The 13,438-nt window shown below is 40.6% G+C and overlaps 2 protein-coding genes across 5 annotated transcripts in view; one reads left to right on the top strand and one right to left on the bottom strand.

Annotated features, from left to right (window-relative positions):
* The window catches only part of LOC108262158 (histone H2AX), a 361,614-nt gene that overhangs the window by 42,662 nt on the left and 305,514 nt on the right, over positions 1 to 13,438 (bottom strand). The window lies entirely within an intron of this gene.
* LOC108261869 (proteoglycan 4) lies at positions 7,962 to 12,766 on the top strand. 4 transcript variants are annotated; one of them, XM_053679076.1, is made up of 5 exons: positions 7,962 to 8,101; positions 8,231 to 8,617; positions 8,710 to 8,803; positions 9,851 to 9,895; positions 11,361 to 12,766. In XM_053679076.1, the coding sequence occupies exon 5, from the start codon at positions 11,370 to 11,372 to the stop codon at positions 12,330 to 12,332; it is 963 nt and encodes a 320-aa protein (XP_053535051.1). In that variant the 5' UTR covers positions 7,962 to 8,101; positions 8,231 to 8,617; positions 8,710 to 8,803; positions 9,851 to 9,895; positions 11,361 to 11,369; the 3' UTR covers positions 12,333 to 12,766. The 4 variants fall into 4 exon arrangements, with proteins under 4 accessions (XP_053535051.1, XP_053535048.1, XP_053535049.1 ...); XM_053679073.1 differs by having other exon boundaries at positions 7,965 to 8,101; positions 11,173 to 12,755; XM_053679074.1 differs by lacking the exons at positions 7,962 to 8,101; positions 8,231 to 8,617; positions 8,710 to 8,803 and having other exon boundaries at positions 9,265 to 9,895; positions 11,173 to 12,756.

Raw genomic sequence — 13,438 nt, forward strand, 5'->3', positions numbered from 1 at the left:
TGCCTACGTAGATATTCCCTTAAAAATCCAGCTATAATAATGACTGTATTTCTGATCAATGTTATTTTAAAAATTGTGATTTTCATTCAAAAGCAAGGCAATTTCTGAGTGACTCCAAACTTTTGAACTGTAGTGTTGCTAAAGTCATAAAGTTAATAGTAATTCTCTCATGGTGGTGTTCTAGTTATAATATCAGTACAAGCCACTGTATAAGGTGTGCTACTGTAACAAAAGAGGCAGAACATTAGTTTGGTTTGGAAATTACCAGAGGGTTGATCATTCTAGACAGCATGGCTCAGGTTAATTGTCAGTCATAAAATACAATAAGTGGAGAGAGGAAAAGTAAAAGGATATAATGGCTACATGGTTAAATAATGCACTGATGGATTTTCTGTGCATTACAGTGTGTGTTTTTATGAAACATTGTAAGAAGCAGTGGAATAAGGTGGACTGAGAAATATAGAACATTACTTAATAGGCCTAATACTGAATATGCAGAGTTTTATTTAGTGTACATACATTTTATGAATTCATGCTGGTTTTGTTTTCTCATTTATTTTACTTTTTTTATTCTATGGTATGCTGGTATGGCAAGAAATAAATTATAAATGCTACTTACCTTTTAATTATGTTTTCTAATTGTGTGTGTGTGTGTGTGTGTGTGTGTGTGTGTGTGTGTGTGTGTTTTAACATAATCTGTTTACAGTGAATTCTATAAAAGATTGGGTATGAATGTGGATTAAAAAATAAACAGCTTTAATCTCTATGGTTACATGAACACAGTACACTAAGTAAAAATCTCTGCATACGGGTGGACTGAAAATGAGGAGATGGGGCAGGCTCAAAAATCAGTTCTTTATTTTCCTTCTTTATTTCTGTCTCTTTTCAGGAATTTTATTTCACTATGCACATATCTAGACACGTGGGTCTCCTGTGTCTGTCCTCTCTCTCCCCCTTTTATCCTGCTCATTGAAACATAGAACACCTGTTCCAAAATCCTGCACAGGTGTAGATCCTTACCACTCACTTTTCCCTGGCTCCGCCCTCCATTCACAAACTGGTGTTCAACCAAACCCCGCCTCCACAAATAAGTAGTAGGCAACTTCTATATTTCCCAGTCTACCTCATTTCCCTGCTTATTATGATGTTTCATAAAAACACCATTTAATACAGATAAAATCCGTCAGTCCATCATTTAACCACCAACCCATCATTTAACCATAGGTGTGAGGTGTTTCATGCATCTCTTCCTGTAAATCCCTTCACTTTTCCTTTCTTCACTTACTGTATTTCCAGTCTTTCCCAATTAACCTGAACCATGTTGTCTAGAATTACCAACCCATGTCTGAAAATGATTCAACTATAAACATATGTACATGACAGATTATTAATTACATACACTTTGTTAGTGTTTAGTGGTATTGCCTGTGCATTGATTGAACTTGGGGTAGCCTTCCACAAGCTTCTCATGATTTGCTGTAATTTGTGCTCATTCCTCTGGACAGAACTGTTTTGAGGGCCTCATTGCTCAGACATGCTTTTTCACTTCAGTCCACAAATTTTCTTTGGGAGTCAGGTCAGGGTGTTTTTGATGGCCACTCGAGTAGATTTACTTTGTTGTCTTTAAGCCATTTTGTTACAACTTTGGAGGTATGCTTAGGAACATTGCCTTGCTTTACATTTTATTTTTTCCCAATAACCTGTGTTCAATTTCCCTTACTCGCCCTACTAGGCCAAAACCAGTGTGCACTTGCAGTATGAGGAGACGAGTGTGTAGTAGGGTGTTGTTTTTTAAACTGCTATATTTTCTATAGTTGCTATCTAAAATGACCTTTAATACAGAGGAGGTGGACTATGGGGAGGTGCAATACCAGTACCCTGATACTAACATAACATAGAGGTTCTCTTTTTTTTTTGGTGTACAGACAATGCTAATGTTTCCTCTTCGTTACTTGACAAAGTTATTATTTTAGCTGTCGAACACAGTATATTGGAGTTGGAATGAAAGAATGAATATTGATATTATTTTATTTCCACTCCAATATACTGTGGTAAAAATATATATTTTTAAAAACAATAACTTTACCAATGTCCAAATATTTATGAACCTGACTGTATCTGCTGGGTCTGCAAAAATAATGTAATTAATAAAATAAAAATAAAATAAAAAACAGCTTGAATGGTCATTGTGCATGTTTTTTCTAGTCCAGCCATCTTTTCTGATTTTTATGGAATTAATTAATTAATTTTATTATTAATATTATCATGTTTTTTTCCTACATCTTGCAATGTGCTCTTGGACACATTAGTGATGGAACCTGGAGCCACTGGGTGTTTCGGGTCTTTAATCCTAAGACTCCCTGGACCTGTCCTGTGTCCAAATTGCTGATCACCCTCCAGAGCCTTCTTGAAGCTCTCTCAGCAGCCTCTGTGGTGTTCCTGATAGTTCTTTTCATTTGTTGTCCTGTGATGTTAAGATGCTTTAAGGTGTGGTAGAGAGACAGGCTGGAAAAGCCTCTCCAGCACACAACGGGATCCTCATAATAATAATAATAATAATAATAATAATAATAATAATAATAATAATAATAACAATAATAACAACAACAGCAACAATAACAACAACTATCATATGCATGGAGTTTGCATGCTCTCCCCATGATTCGGGGGTTTCCTTCAGGTGATCTGGTTTCCTCCCCAATTCAAAGACATGTGTTGTAGGATGATTGGCATTTCCAAACGATCCGTAGTGTGTGAATGTGTGTGAGTGTGTGTGCAATTGTGCCCTGCAACAGGTTGGCACCCTATCCAGGGCTGTCCCCTGTCTTGTGCCCCAAGTCCCCTGGGATAGGCTCCACGCTCCACCATGACCCTGTGTAGGATACGCGGTACAGAAAATGGATGGCTGGATGGATGGATGTCCCAAATCAATGTCACTGCTACAGCAAAATCATAGAACTTTGGGGAAATTAAACTTATGGCAGAAAATTCTACTGAGCTTCGTGCCACTGCAACATTTTTTTTTTTTTTAACTTATGGCTCAATACTAAACCTACCAAAAATTTCTCACTCCCATTTTCTGTCTGCCAGATCATTTAATAAATAAGCTAAAACTCTACAACAGAAACAGAAAGCAAAGTTAAAACCAATAATTTTTTTTCAAAGGTTATGTAAACATCTTAAAATATACTGTACCTCTGTTAAACATTTCACAATAATCAGTAGGAATAAGTGGAACTAAATCTTGTACAAACTGTACATGAACATGGTCAGAAAGATTCCAACAGGAATTTGAAATGTGAACCTTCAATTAAAACTGGAGTACGTGAGTGAGGGGTGCGCTGCTGTTACCTGTAGTCCAGCAGTGTAGTGAGTGTGGTTTGTTTGGAATGGTTTGAGTTTTGGATAGATCAAGCTAAATAAAACACTTAATACACTTGGGTAATAATGTCTGTTTTTATATTATTTAAGGTTTTATGCTAAACATAATCCAAAATGATGTACAATTAAAGATTAGTATAATTAGCCTACACTGAACAAGTTAAGTGATATATGTGCACACATACTAATCATCCACCAAATATTGCTAAATTTGGCTGAATTATAAAAGCCATTAGTCGTACTGAATGAAGAGTCGTTTGGGAGTTTATTGCTGAGCCAAATGAACTGACTCACTGAAAAGAGCTGGAATAACAATCACTAATTTGTGTATCTTTGATTCCTGTATGTGTCTATAAATCTTTACGGGCCCTGATGTTGCCATGCCAACTGGTCACTTGCGTCACGATTGCAATGAACTCAAATAAAAAAAAAAATAAATAAATACATAATAATAATAATAATAATAATAATAATAATAATAATAATAATAATAATAATAATAATAATAATAATAATAATGTAACTGCTGTTTTACTAAGTTGAGCAGTGTAAGTGTGAGTTATTTTGGCGTGAGGTATTTGTGTTGCACAGTGATGAATAATTTGCTGTATATTCCTCTTTAAACAGTGCCTATGTCCAGTGATGAATAATTAGTAAGATTTGATGGTAATGTTAGTCTACAGTTATTTTCAAACTTTTTGTAACATATTTTCTGTCTATTACAGATGTGTTGAGTCCTTCACATTAGAATAAGATGAATAGTTAATGTTGAATTAGGATTTGCATGGATGACGTGTCTGGATCGGACAGTGTTGCATGTTACGTGATGGTTTCTTTTGCTGTTGATGTGGCCTGTTGTTGTGCTGATGTGGGTCTCACTGCAGTGACATGTTTGTTAGTTTAGTTCAGTTACAGTCTCTTTGCAGCAGTGTAGTTTGAGTGACTTGTTATTTTTATGAACCGTAGACTGTTGAATAGAATAAAGTAATGTGTGAAAATATACAAATATATATTATATACTGTGTGCTATGGACATGTAATACAATGTATACGAAACACAAGTCTCAATATTTAAATAATACAGTGCAATGGTCACAAACACAGAGAGGTAGAGTTAGGTAGAGTTTCAATTTTCAGTCTCAGTCGGACCTGGACAGAGTGCACCTTCTCCTGAACTCTTGTCCCCGACAGCAGAGCCACTTATTGGCAACTAAATCAAAGATTAAAAGAAACATTTACAAAAGATTTATGAAGTTGCTTGGATATCAGTGAGCACTGATTTTGTTTCCAATTTTCAGTAAAATTGAGTACATTAATAAAAATAACCAAATGCGCCAAGCATTTTCTGCAGAGGTGCTTACTGGAAACTTACCCCACGTACTGCCTACAAAAACTGGGCATGCAGCATGCAAAGTTCTGGTATCCGCTTCTCCACTCTTTAGTAGGTTGAACCAAATCCCTGCTGAACCCTGTAGAATAAGTGAAGTGAGTGCCATGTGCCTCATGATCATATTCAAATGTAGACATGATTACTAGGTTCACTAACACTTTTTGGTGGAAGTGCAACACCAATATCAGGAAACACAGCTTCAAAATCAACTTCATCACTCATCTGAGACAGAACAGTCGATTTTTGAATGATATTGAGATAATGAGGAACAGTATGGGTGTAACGTAGAATACACTGAATGTCAGGCCTTACACGGTGGTGTAGTGACATTGGAGGCAGAGCAGAGAGACAGAGTGGTGAGGCCATGAGCTGTAATGGTATCTTCTGCAGTGCAGAGGGGTAGGGGATGTCCTCAGTAGAACCAGGCAGCGGAGTAATGACCTCAGCTGAGTAAGGAAGCAGAGCAACCAAAGTGGAGCAGGGAGGGTGGGAGATGATTTTACCTAAGTTGTGAGCCCCCTCCTCAAAGAATTTCCTGAGGGGGCACCTGGCATTGACTACGTTTACATGGACAGCAGTAATCTAATTATTGACCTTACTCTGATTAAGATAATAATGTGATTAAAGTGTTTACATGTCTGTAATACACGTCTATAATGTGACTAAAACAGGAATACTCCACCTGTCTTAATTCGATTAGAGCTTAATTTGATTAAGGTAATTAAAAATTGCTGTTTACATGGTAGTTTCTTAATCAAAGTATGGTCTTAATCGGGTTAAGAGTGGATTATTGTTGTCCATGTAATTGTTGTCCACTGATTGAGCCATTTGAGTGGCTCTGACCAAACTTCCCTTCCCCAGTAGTTCCCACATCAGGCAATTTTTCTCCCCTCTACAAAGGTATGACAAAGAGTGGCCTCAAAGTCTGGCTTTAAGCATCCGGCCTGGCAAGTACAGGCAATCCCAGTTAATCAGCCTGGAGTATTCTGGGTAACCGAGTTCCCCCACACGGCAACTCTTGCGGTGCACTGCTGCTGTCCTCTGCTGGCTGTGCGGGGTGTAGCACAGCCTCTTACGCCTCACTTGTGCCTTAATACCTCTTAAAATGCTACAAGCAACATATGGAGAAATGAAGCATTTGTTTTAATCCTATGTGCCATGATATGGCAATGACAATTCCATGGATGCAGCATTCCCTTTTAGCGAAACACAACACGAGTTTTAATGCATTAAAAAGCTTTTTTTGTTGGAAAGAAACAGAATGGTAATGGGTGGCTGATTGGCCTACAGTGTGTGACATGTCATGTGTAAGTGAGTTATTAAAAGAGCTGGACACTGCCAGTACCAGAAGTGTGATCCTGACTCCAGGACAGGAGTCAAAATGGGAAAGGCACAGCTGCACAATAGCATTCCAAATAGTGTCCCCAGTGAGACCCCTTGCTCACAGAAACAGCACACTGGAAAGTGTCAATACTATTTCCCAAAGCGCCAGCTCAGCCTAAAACGTCTCTTTAAGTGCCTGATGAATGTGAAGGTGTCGGGTTGAACTAAAGTCGGAACAAACTGAACCAGTGGACAGAGAGTATCACAGCGCGCACTCTCATTTAAAAAAAACAGACATGGAAAAGCATTTAAGTACATTGGTAGTGGGGTATAATACAGAAGACTAACACGGCACTACACACAGCCAGCTGCTATTACTGGGACAACACCACCGATGGACTCTGCATGGTCAGATGGGAGAACTATGCAATAATAAATTTTATTTGTCGCCGCCTTTCATAACACTCAAGGAAACCTTACAAGAAAGACAACATATAGATATAGCCGCAAGCGGTGATTATCGGGATCCAAGCACAAACTGCTTGTGTACAGTTATACGATTGACCATGTCTCTTTTCAAATATAATACAAGTCTTTAAGTGTCTCTACATGGAAGTGTTATTCTATGTACTATATTACAATATACAAATAATACTGTCTTCATTTTAATTGGACAGCAATGCATTGTCATGTCTAGCAACTTAACAAATATGTTTTCAGTATTTAGGATATATAAAAATGAAGATATTTTGAAGATCACAGATTTCTTTTGCAAACGGATTAGGCTTAGATGGTTTTAGACTTTATTAAATTTTATGAAACTATAATGAATTTTATGCATAGTGGACCAATTGAACTATTTATACTGAGATTTTAAACTATGAGACCTGAAAGGATTTGTTATCATGTGGCTCCCTCTGGTGGACAACATTAGTGTTATGGCCTTCTTCTCTCATTCTCATTGATATGAATGGCTGATATTTTAAAAATTATTGTTGGCGCTCAGAGCATCAGAAATCCATGAAACATGACATGCTTACTCAATGTCTTGTTGTCCATGTCTACCACATTTTTTGAAGTTTGAATATTGTGTTTAGAAGGCCAATTAGTCATTATGGGCCACACCCAGAATCAGCCTGTATCTCAGATAAAACTGTTACAAAGCGATTTTGCTGCTGATCATCTGTAGGTGGCCCTAGGGGTGTTTTGATGTGGCTTATTGTGCATATTACTTAAAAGCTGTATGTCAACATGAATATTTAAATGATATGTAAGTATTGCTTACTACACAAACTGAACTTCCATGCACTGTGATGTGTGCATTTTACTTTCCATATAGTGAAAACTGTCAGGACACCTGCACCAGGCAGAACATGTACATATAAAGGCCATGGTGTAGGCCAAGGCTAATGATGTATTGTAGTATGTACTTTGAAGAGAAACAGGCAAATTAAATGTTAGTAAAATTGTAATGCATCTTCAGTATTTAATGGTATGGTGTGTGTATACTTTTTAGTGCACAAATGTGTTCTATTGAACATATGCTTAGTTTTGCAAGACTTTGATTGTGTGTGCATGTAGTTCTAACTGCACTGCTGTATCGTTTTCTTGTAGAAGTATTTTCCTAAATTAAGTATCTTTTTCTACACAGATGGTGGTTAGCATTAAAACGATGCGTGAGTGCACAGCTGCTGCACCTCCCTGTGAAGGAACAGGGCACTGTCACATGGAGGTCACACTTTGAGCAACTTTCCATTCCACTGACATATTAACCATTACCCTTTAAAGTGCTGAAGAGCTTAAATCTACGTGTGTGTGTGTGTGTGTGTTGCAGACTGTGTGGGACAAAGACAAAGCAGAGAGAAAAAGGAAAGCTGAACTGTGCTGGAAAAAAACCATGGCTCAAACATTAGAGAGCCAGAGTCATTTTATCAATAAGTACATAGATCTGCTCACGCAGGATTCAGAGGATCTGGACGCCTCAGCCTCTACATCAGCAGAGCATGGGTACCTAAGCATGCTCGTAGTGACGCAGTGTTCTTAATAAGTCAACTTGTATTGTATTTTCAATATCCAATCAGTACATTTATGTCAGTAAATGCATCCTTAAACTCTTTATCTTGCATATTCATTTAGAGCATTTTCTGTTGGGGTAAATGAGTAGAGAGGATCCTAGGCCATTTTTAGCAATTTCCTGGTGATTAAAAAAAGATGAACCCATTTATTCAACATTGATTATTTTAACAAATTCAGAGGTACCTTAACATAAAATTAAGGTTATAGTGTACTTGTAACCATCCGTCTCTGCTTGGTACAGCCCCAGTTCATGTGACAGTGCTTTGGTGTGTGTGGGACCTCGTCGTTGGCGTGCCAGAGGAGGAGAGAGGAGGCAGATGGAGATGTGTATCCTGTGTCACGAAGCGCAGGAGATCCTACCTGATGGCACCGCCATGGTGCTCGCTGCCTTTGTCCAACGCTCTCCGGTCATGTCCAAGAACCGCAAAAGACCCCCTCACAATCCAGGTAAGGTTATGGTTTACAGTGTGCAAGTCAAGTAATTGGATAGGTTTGAGTAGCCAGTGTGCTTATTTCTGAAGGATACATGTGTGTTACAGAGAGCTGTGATCCCCTCTTCATGCACCCTGACCTGTCCTTTGGTACCCATACCGGCAGCTGTGGCCACATCATGCACTCTCACTGCTGGCAGAGGTGAGGAGTTGGGCAGAATGTTACTTCTAGACAGCCTTCTACTTAATCCCAAATAAAAAGTTTTGCTGCTTTCAAATGTTTGTGCATATAGGCAATAGATCAGCAGCTAACAGTAAATAGTTTGTCTAGAAAATAATATGACCTCTATATGGGCAATCACAATAAATTAGCTAGTATTAATCAATCAGTCTGGATGTTTTGTGACCGAAAAGTCAAAAACCTAATCTGTGATGTACAGGAAAGTCTTCATGGATGTGTGGTGATCGATAAGATGTAGATCGAAATTGGATGTGTTTGGCTTAAACATGCGATCTGCAGATATATATATATATATATATATATATATATATATATATATATATATATATATATATATATATTTTTTTTTTTGTCCCAATACAGTGAGCTGATCATCGACACAAAGCATGAAACAAAGCTTGCTATGTGCACTTGACTATTTTTCACTGTCTTAGATCAAGCCAGTGTTACTTTCATAGTCTGTAAACTTATTGCGCCTCATGGGGAAGCAAAGAACGTTAACCTGATCTGACCTTAGGAGTAAGTGCAGTTCAGTTCAATTTTATTTGTATAGCGCTTTTTACAATAGACATTGTCTCAAAGCAGCTTTACAGAAATATCAACACGGTATACAGATATTAAAGGTGTGAATTTATCCCAACTGAGCAAGCCACTGAGTGGCGACGGTGGCAAGGAAAAACTCCTTAAGATGTTTTAAGAGGAAGAAACCTTGAGAGGAACCCGACTCAGAAGGGAACCCATCCTCATCTGGGTAACAACAGTTAGTGTGAAAAAGTTCATTATGGATTTATATGAAGTCTGTATGGCCTTAGGAGCAGCCGTAGAGTATCAAAAGCTAAAGAAATCAGGTGATTGAACTTGTTATATATACATCAGAATATATCCACTGGACATTATTAAAGTATAATGAGGTGGGGGTCAGAGTGCAGGCTGCTGTGTTAATGCACCCCTGAGCTGAGAGGTGTGTATCATTGAGCTTATGTGTGTTTGTGTCTGGTTTATTTGCAGGTCTTTGAATATCAATGATGCAAACAGGGAGGAGAAATATAACAGGTATTTACATACCAGTCAGTATGTGTGTGTGTGTGTGTGTGTGTGTGTGTGTGTGTGTGTGTGTGTGTGTGTGTGTGTGTGTATGTGTGTATATCTCTGCACCACTTAACTCCTGTCTCCCATTTTTACTGCATTTGTAAAACTGGAGACACTGCAGGGGGAAACCACTCAAACCCTGTAGTGTGTGAATCTCCCAGAGCTTACACATTCAAACTGAAACTACACAAGCACTACAAACGTGTGTGTGTGTGATTGTATTTGTGTAACAAATACAGTAACAGTAAACCGTTTTTGTGTTGATCTTGATGTATGTTTTGGATCACTGTCCTGCTGGAAGATCCAACCACGGCCAATTTGAAGCTTTCTGTCAGAGGCAGTCAGGTTTTCATTTAATATCTGTTGATATTTGATAGTCCATTACGCCATGTATCCTTTCTCTGTCACTTTGGGGTGGTAGTTACATCCATCGACTTGGATAAGCAAGTTACAAGCCATCGATAAGGGAAACCTGAGATCAAGATACATCTCAGGTTTTATTTATCTATTTTCATTTATTTATTTATTTATTTTTTTAAGAACTCACTTTTTACATTCCTTCTAATAAGTCGCCTAAATGCATTCTTAAGTTCATTCTGCTTAAGGCACTCCACAAAAGCTTAGTGGAGTAGTACTCCAGCTACCCAGGAGTAGTTGATTAAAAACAGTCGAGAGTATTTGTTTATAAAACTAGTTGTTGAAGCCCTAAAAAGAGCAGTGTTCCTGTGGACCTCAGGGGAAGCATTAAGGAGCTCTGTTCATTTGAGAACTTTAAGAAAAGTAACCTGGGTGAAGCTCTTGATGAATCTGGGAGACGTTGAGTATGTGCAAAAAATTTAAATATAACATTTAAAAAGTTTAAGATTTCACAGCATATTTGTGTGTGTGTTATTTCAGTATTAATGTTCTTGTTATTATTTAAAAACTTTTAAAAAAAAAACACATGTGCCAGGTGTCGCGTATCAGGAAGCTCTGGACTCCACTTCCCATCAGCCACTGCACTGCACTACATGTCACATGACCACCTGCACCTGATTCACGTTTTGGTTAATGAGCACTCGTGTGTATATATAGCCATTGTCTGCACTGATTCACGGTCTTTCGTTGTCTTAGACTTTCGTGTTCCCGTGTTTTGTTTCATGCCATAGTATTTTGCCTAGTTGTCTTAGTTTTGTTCTTTGATTGTTTAAATAAATGTTATATACTGCAATTGCTTCTGGCTCAACCTTGAATCGTGACAGAACGAAAGACCAACAATCAGAAGCAGCAGATCGCCAAGATGGATATCTGGGGCGTCAGGATGCCACCAATGTTAGTGGAGTACTTTGCCACGTTGCGCCAACAGTCGGAAGATTACCAAGCTGCGCTACGAAAACAGCAGGACGCCAGGAATTACCTGGGCTTCAACTTACCGCCTATGTTCATGCAGGACTACGCCATGCTACGCCAACAGGAGGAGGAGTCCAGGTACAAGGGGGAGTTTGTGTTCAGTACAGAGACCCAGCCCTGGACCGACAGGGTGACCTCAGAGCTCGAACCTGAGCTCCACGAGGTGGGCTCACCAGCCGAGCTCCAGCAAAGGGTCAGCGGGGAGGCACTAGCACCAGGCTTTGGTGTCCGAGTCCCAGTCAAGTCTCAAGTCCCTAAGGTCCCAGCCAAGCCTCGCGTCCCTGAGGTCCAAATCAAGCCTCGCGTCCCTGAGTTCACGTTCAGGCCTACTGACCCAAATGACCAAATGCCGCTCACGCACCGCCAAGCTCCGCTCACGCCACAGTCCGCCGACACGCACCGCCAAGCTCCGCTCACGCCACAGTCCGCCGACACGCACCGCCAAGCTCCGCTCACGCCACAGTCCGCCGACACGCACCGCCAAGCTCCGCTCACGCCACAGTCCGCCGACACGCACCGCCAAGCTCCGCTCACGCCACAGTCCGCCGACACGCACCGCCAAGCTCCGCTCACGCCACAGTCCGCCGACACGCACCGCCAAGCTCCGCTCACGCCACAGTCCGCCGACACGCACCGCCAAGCTCCGCCCATGCCCCAGTCCGCCGACACGGCCAGCCAAGCTCTGCCTATGCCCAAGGTTCACATAGTGACCTCAGAGCCTCAGCCTCCCCGTTCAGCTGAGGTCGTCGCTCAGCCTCCCCGTTCAGCTGAGGTCGTCGCTCAGCCTCCCCGTTCAGCTGAGGTCGTCGCTCAGCCTCCCCGTTCAGCTGAGGTCGTCGCTCAACCCGCCTGCTCCATGGCAACTAGAGTTCCCCCCCTTCTGCTTCGAGGAGACCCACACTCCTCTCCCTGGCCGCACGGGGGACTTCTCTCGGCCTTCCAGTTCAGCTGGGGACGTCGCGCTGCTTTCATGCTCTGCCGAGGAAATATCTCAGCTTCCCTGTGCCATTGAAGAAGCCGCCCGGCCTCCTGATTTTGCGGGGGACATTTTCTCCAGGGGGCCAGGACCACCAGATGGAGGACGTATAATTTTGGGCGCTCCGGGAGTAGCGCCCTTGGGGGAGGGTTCTGTCACGTATCAGGAAGCTCTGGACTCCACTTCCCATCAGCCACTGCACTGCACTACATGTCACATGACCACCTGCACCTGATTCACGTTTTGGTTAATGAGCACTCGTGTGTGTGTGTATATATAGCCATTGTCTGCACTGATTCACTGTCTTTTGTTGTATTAGACTACCATGTTACATGTTTTGTTTCATGCCACAGTATTTTGCCTAGTTGTCGTAGTGTCTATGTTTTGTTGTTTGTTCATATAATAAATGTTATATATCTGCGATTGCTTCCGAACCCATCCTTGATTCGTGACACCAGGGTGTACAAACGTTTTTTTTTTTTTTTTCTTCCTGGTTGCGTATTTAAAATTCTTACTTGAACCGGTACATCTATACGATATAATTTCGTCATGTGTGTGCTTGTGTGTGTATTTGCACATGTATGTGCACGTGTGTGTTTTCCTACTATAGGTGTTTAAGAACTCTTTGATCCACCAGAGGACGGGTGATAAGAACCCATGTCGGTACTTCTCAAAGCAGGAGCTGAAGGAGCTTTTCACACTGGAGGACACGTACTCATCCTCCATTCGGCTGCAGCTGCAGTCGCTCCACTCGTCTGCGTGCCGCTCCGACCCTGAGCTGCAGTGCCACATCTCCTCTCTGAAGGGCATGAATGTGTTCGGCGTGTCCTGTCATGACTTGCTGTTCTCTATTGAGGATACTTTGCAGGACGAGGACAAATATGGTCACAATTTGGCCCATATCTGTTCAGCGGTGCTATATCTAGGCCATATGTGACGGATAATACCCACATGTGGCCCAAACGTACTTGCTATTTGGGATGTCTGGTTGGAGTGTGAAAATTTTAGATGCTGGATTGACAGTTATATTATTAAATAACAATATGAACAGCAAGATTATTAATTGGAGTAGCATAAGTAATGAAAATAGCAAATGTTAATATTCATAAATACAGGTAATGGGATTTAGTGTTAATAGTGCA

Source organism: Ictalurus punctatus, unplaced genomic scaffold (assembly GCF_001660625.3).
Source record: "Ictalurus punctatus breed USDA103 unplaced genomic scaffold, Coco_2.0 Super-Scaffold_100060, whole genome shotgun sequence".
Classification (NCBI taxonomy): domain Eukaryota; kingdom Metazoa; phylum Chordata; class Actinopteri; order Siluriformes; family Ictaluridae; genus Ictalurus; species Ictalurus punctatus.

Excerpts from the sequence above, each read along its gene's own strand:
- LOC108261869 (XM_053679073.1), top strand. The coding sequence starts at position 9,865 with ATGATGCAAACAGGGAGGAGAAATATAACAG. Across the intron at positions 9,896-11,172 it reads AGGGAGGAGAAATATAACAG|AACGAAAGACCAACAATCAG; the intron begins GTATTTACATAC and ends GAATCGTGACAG.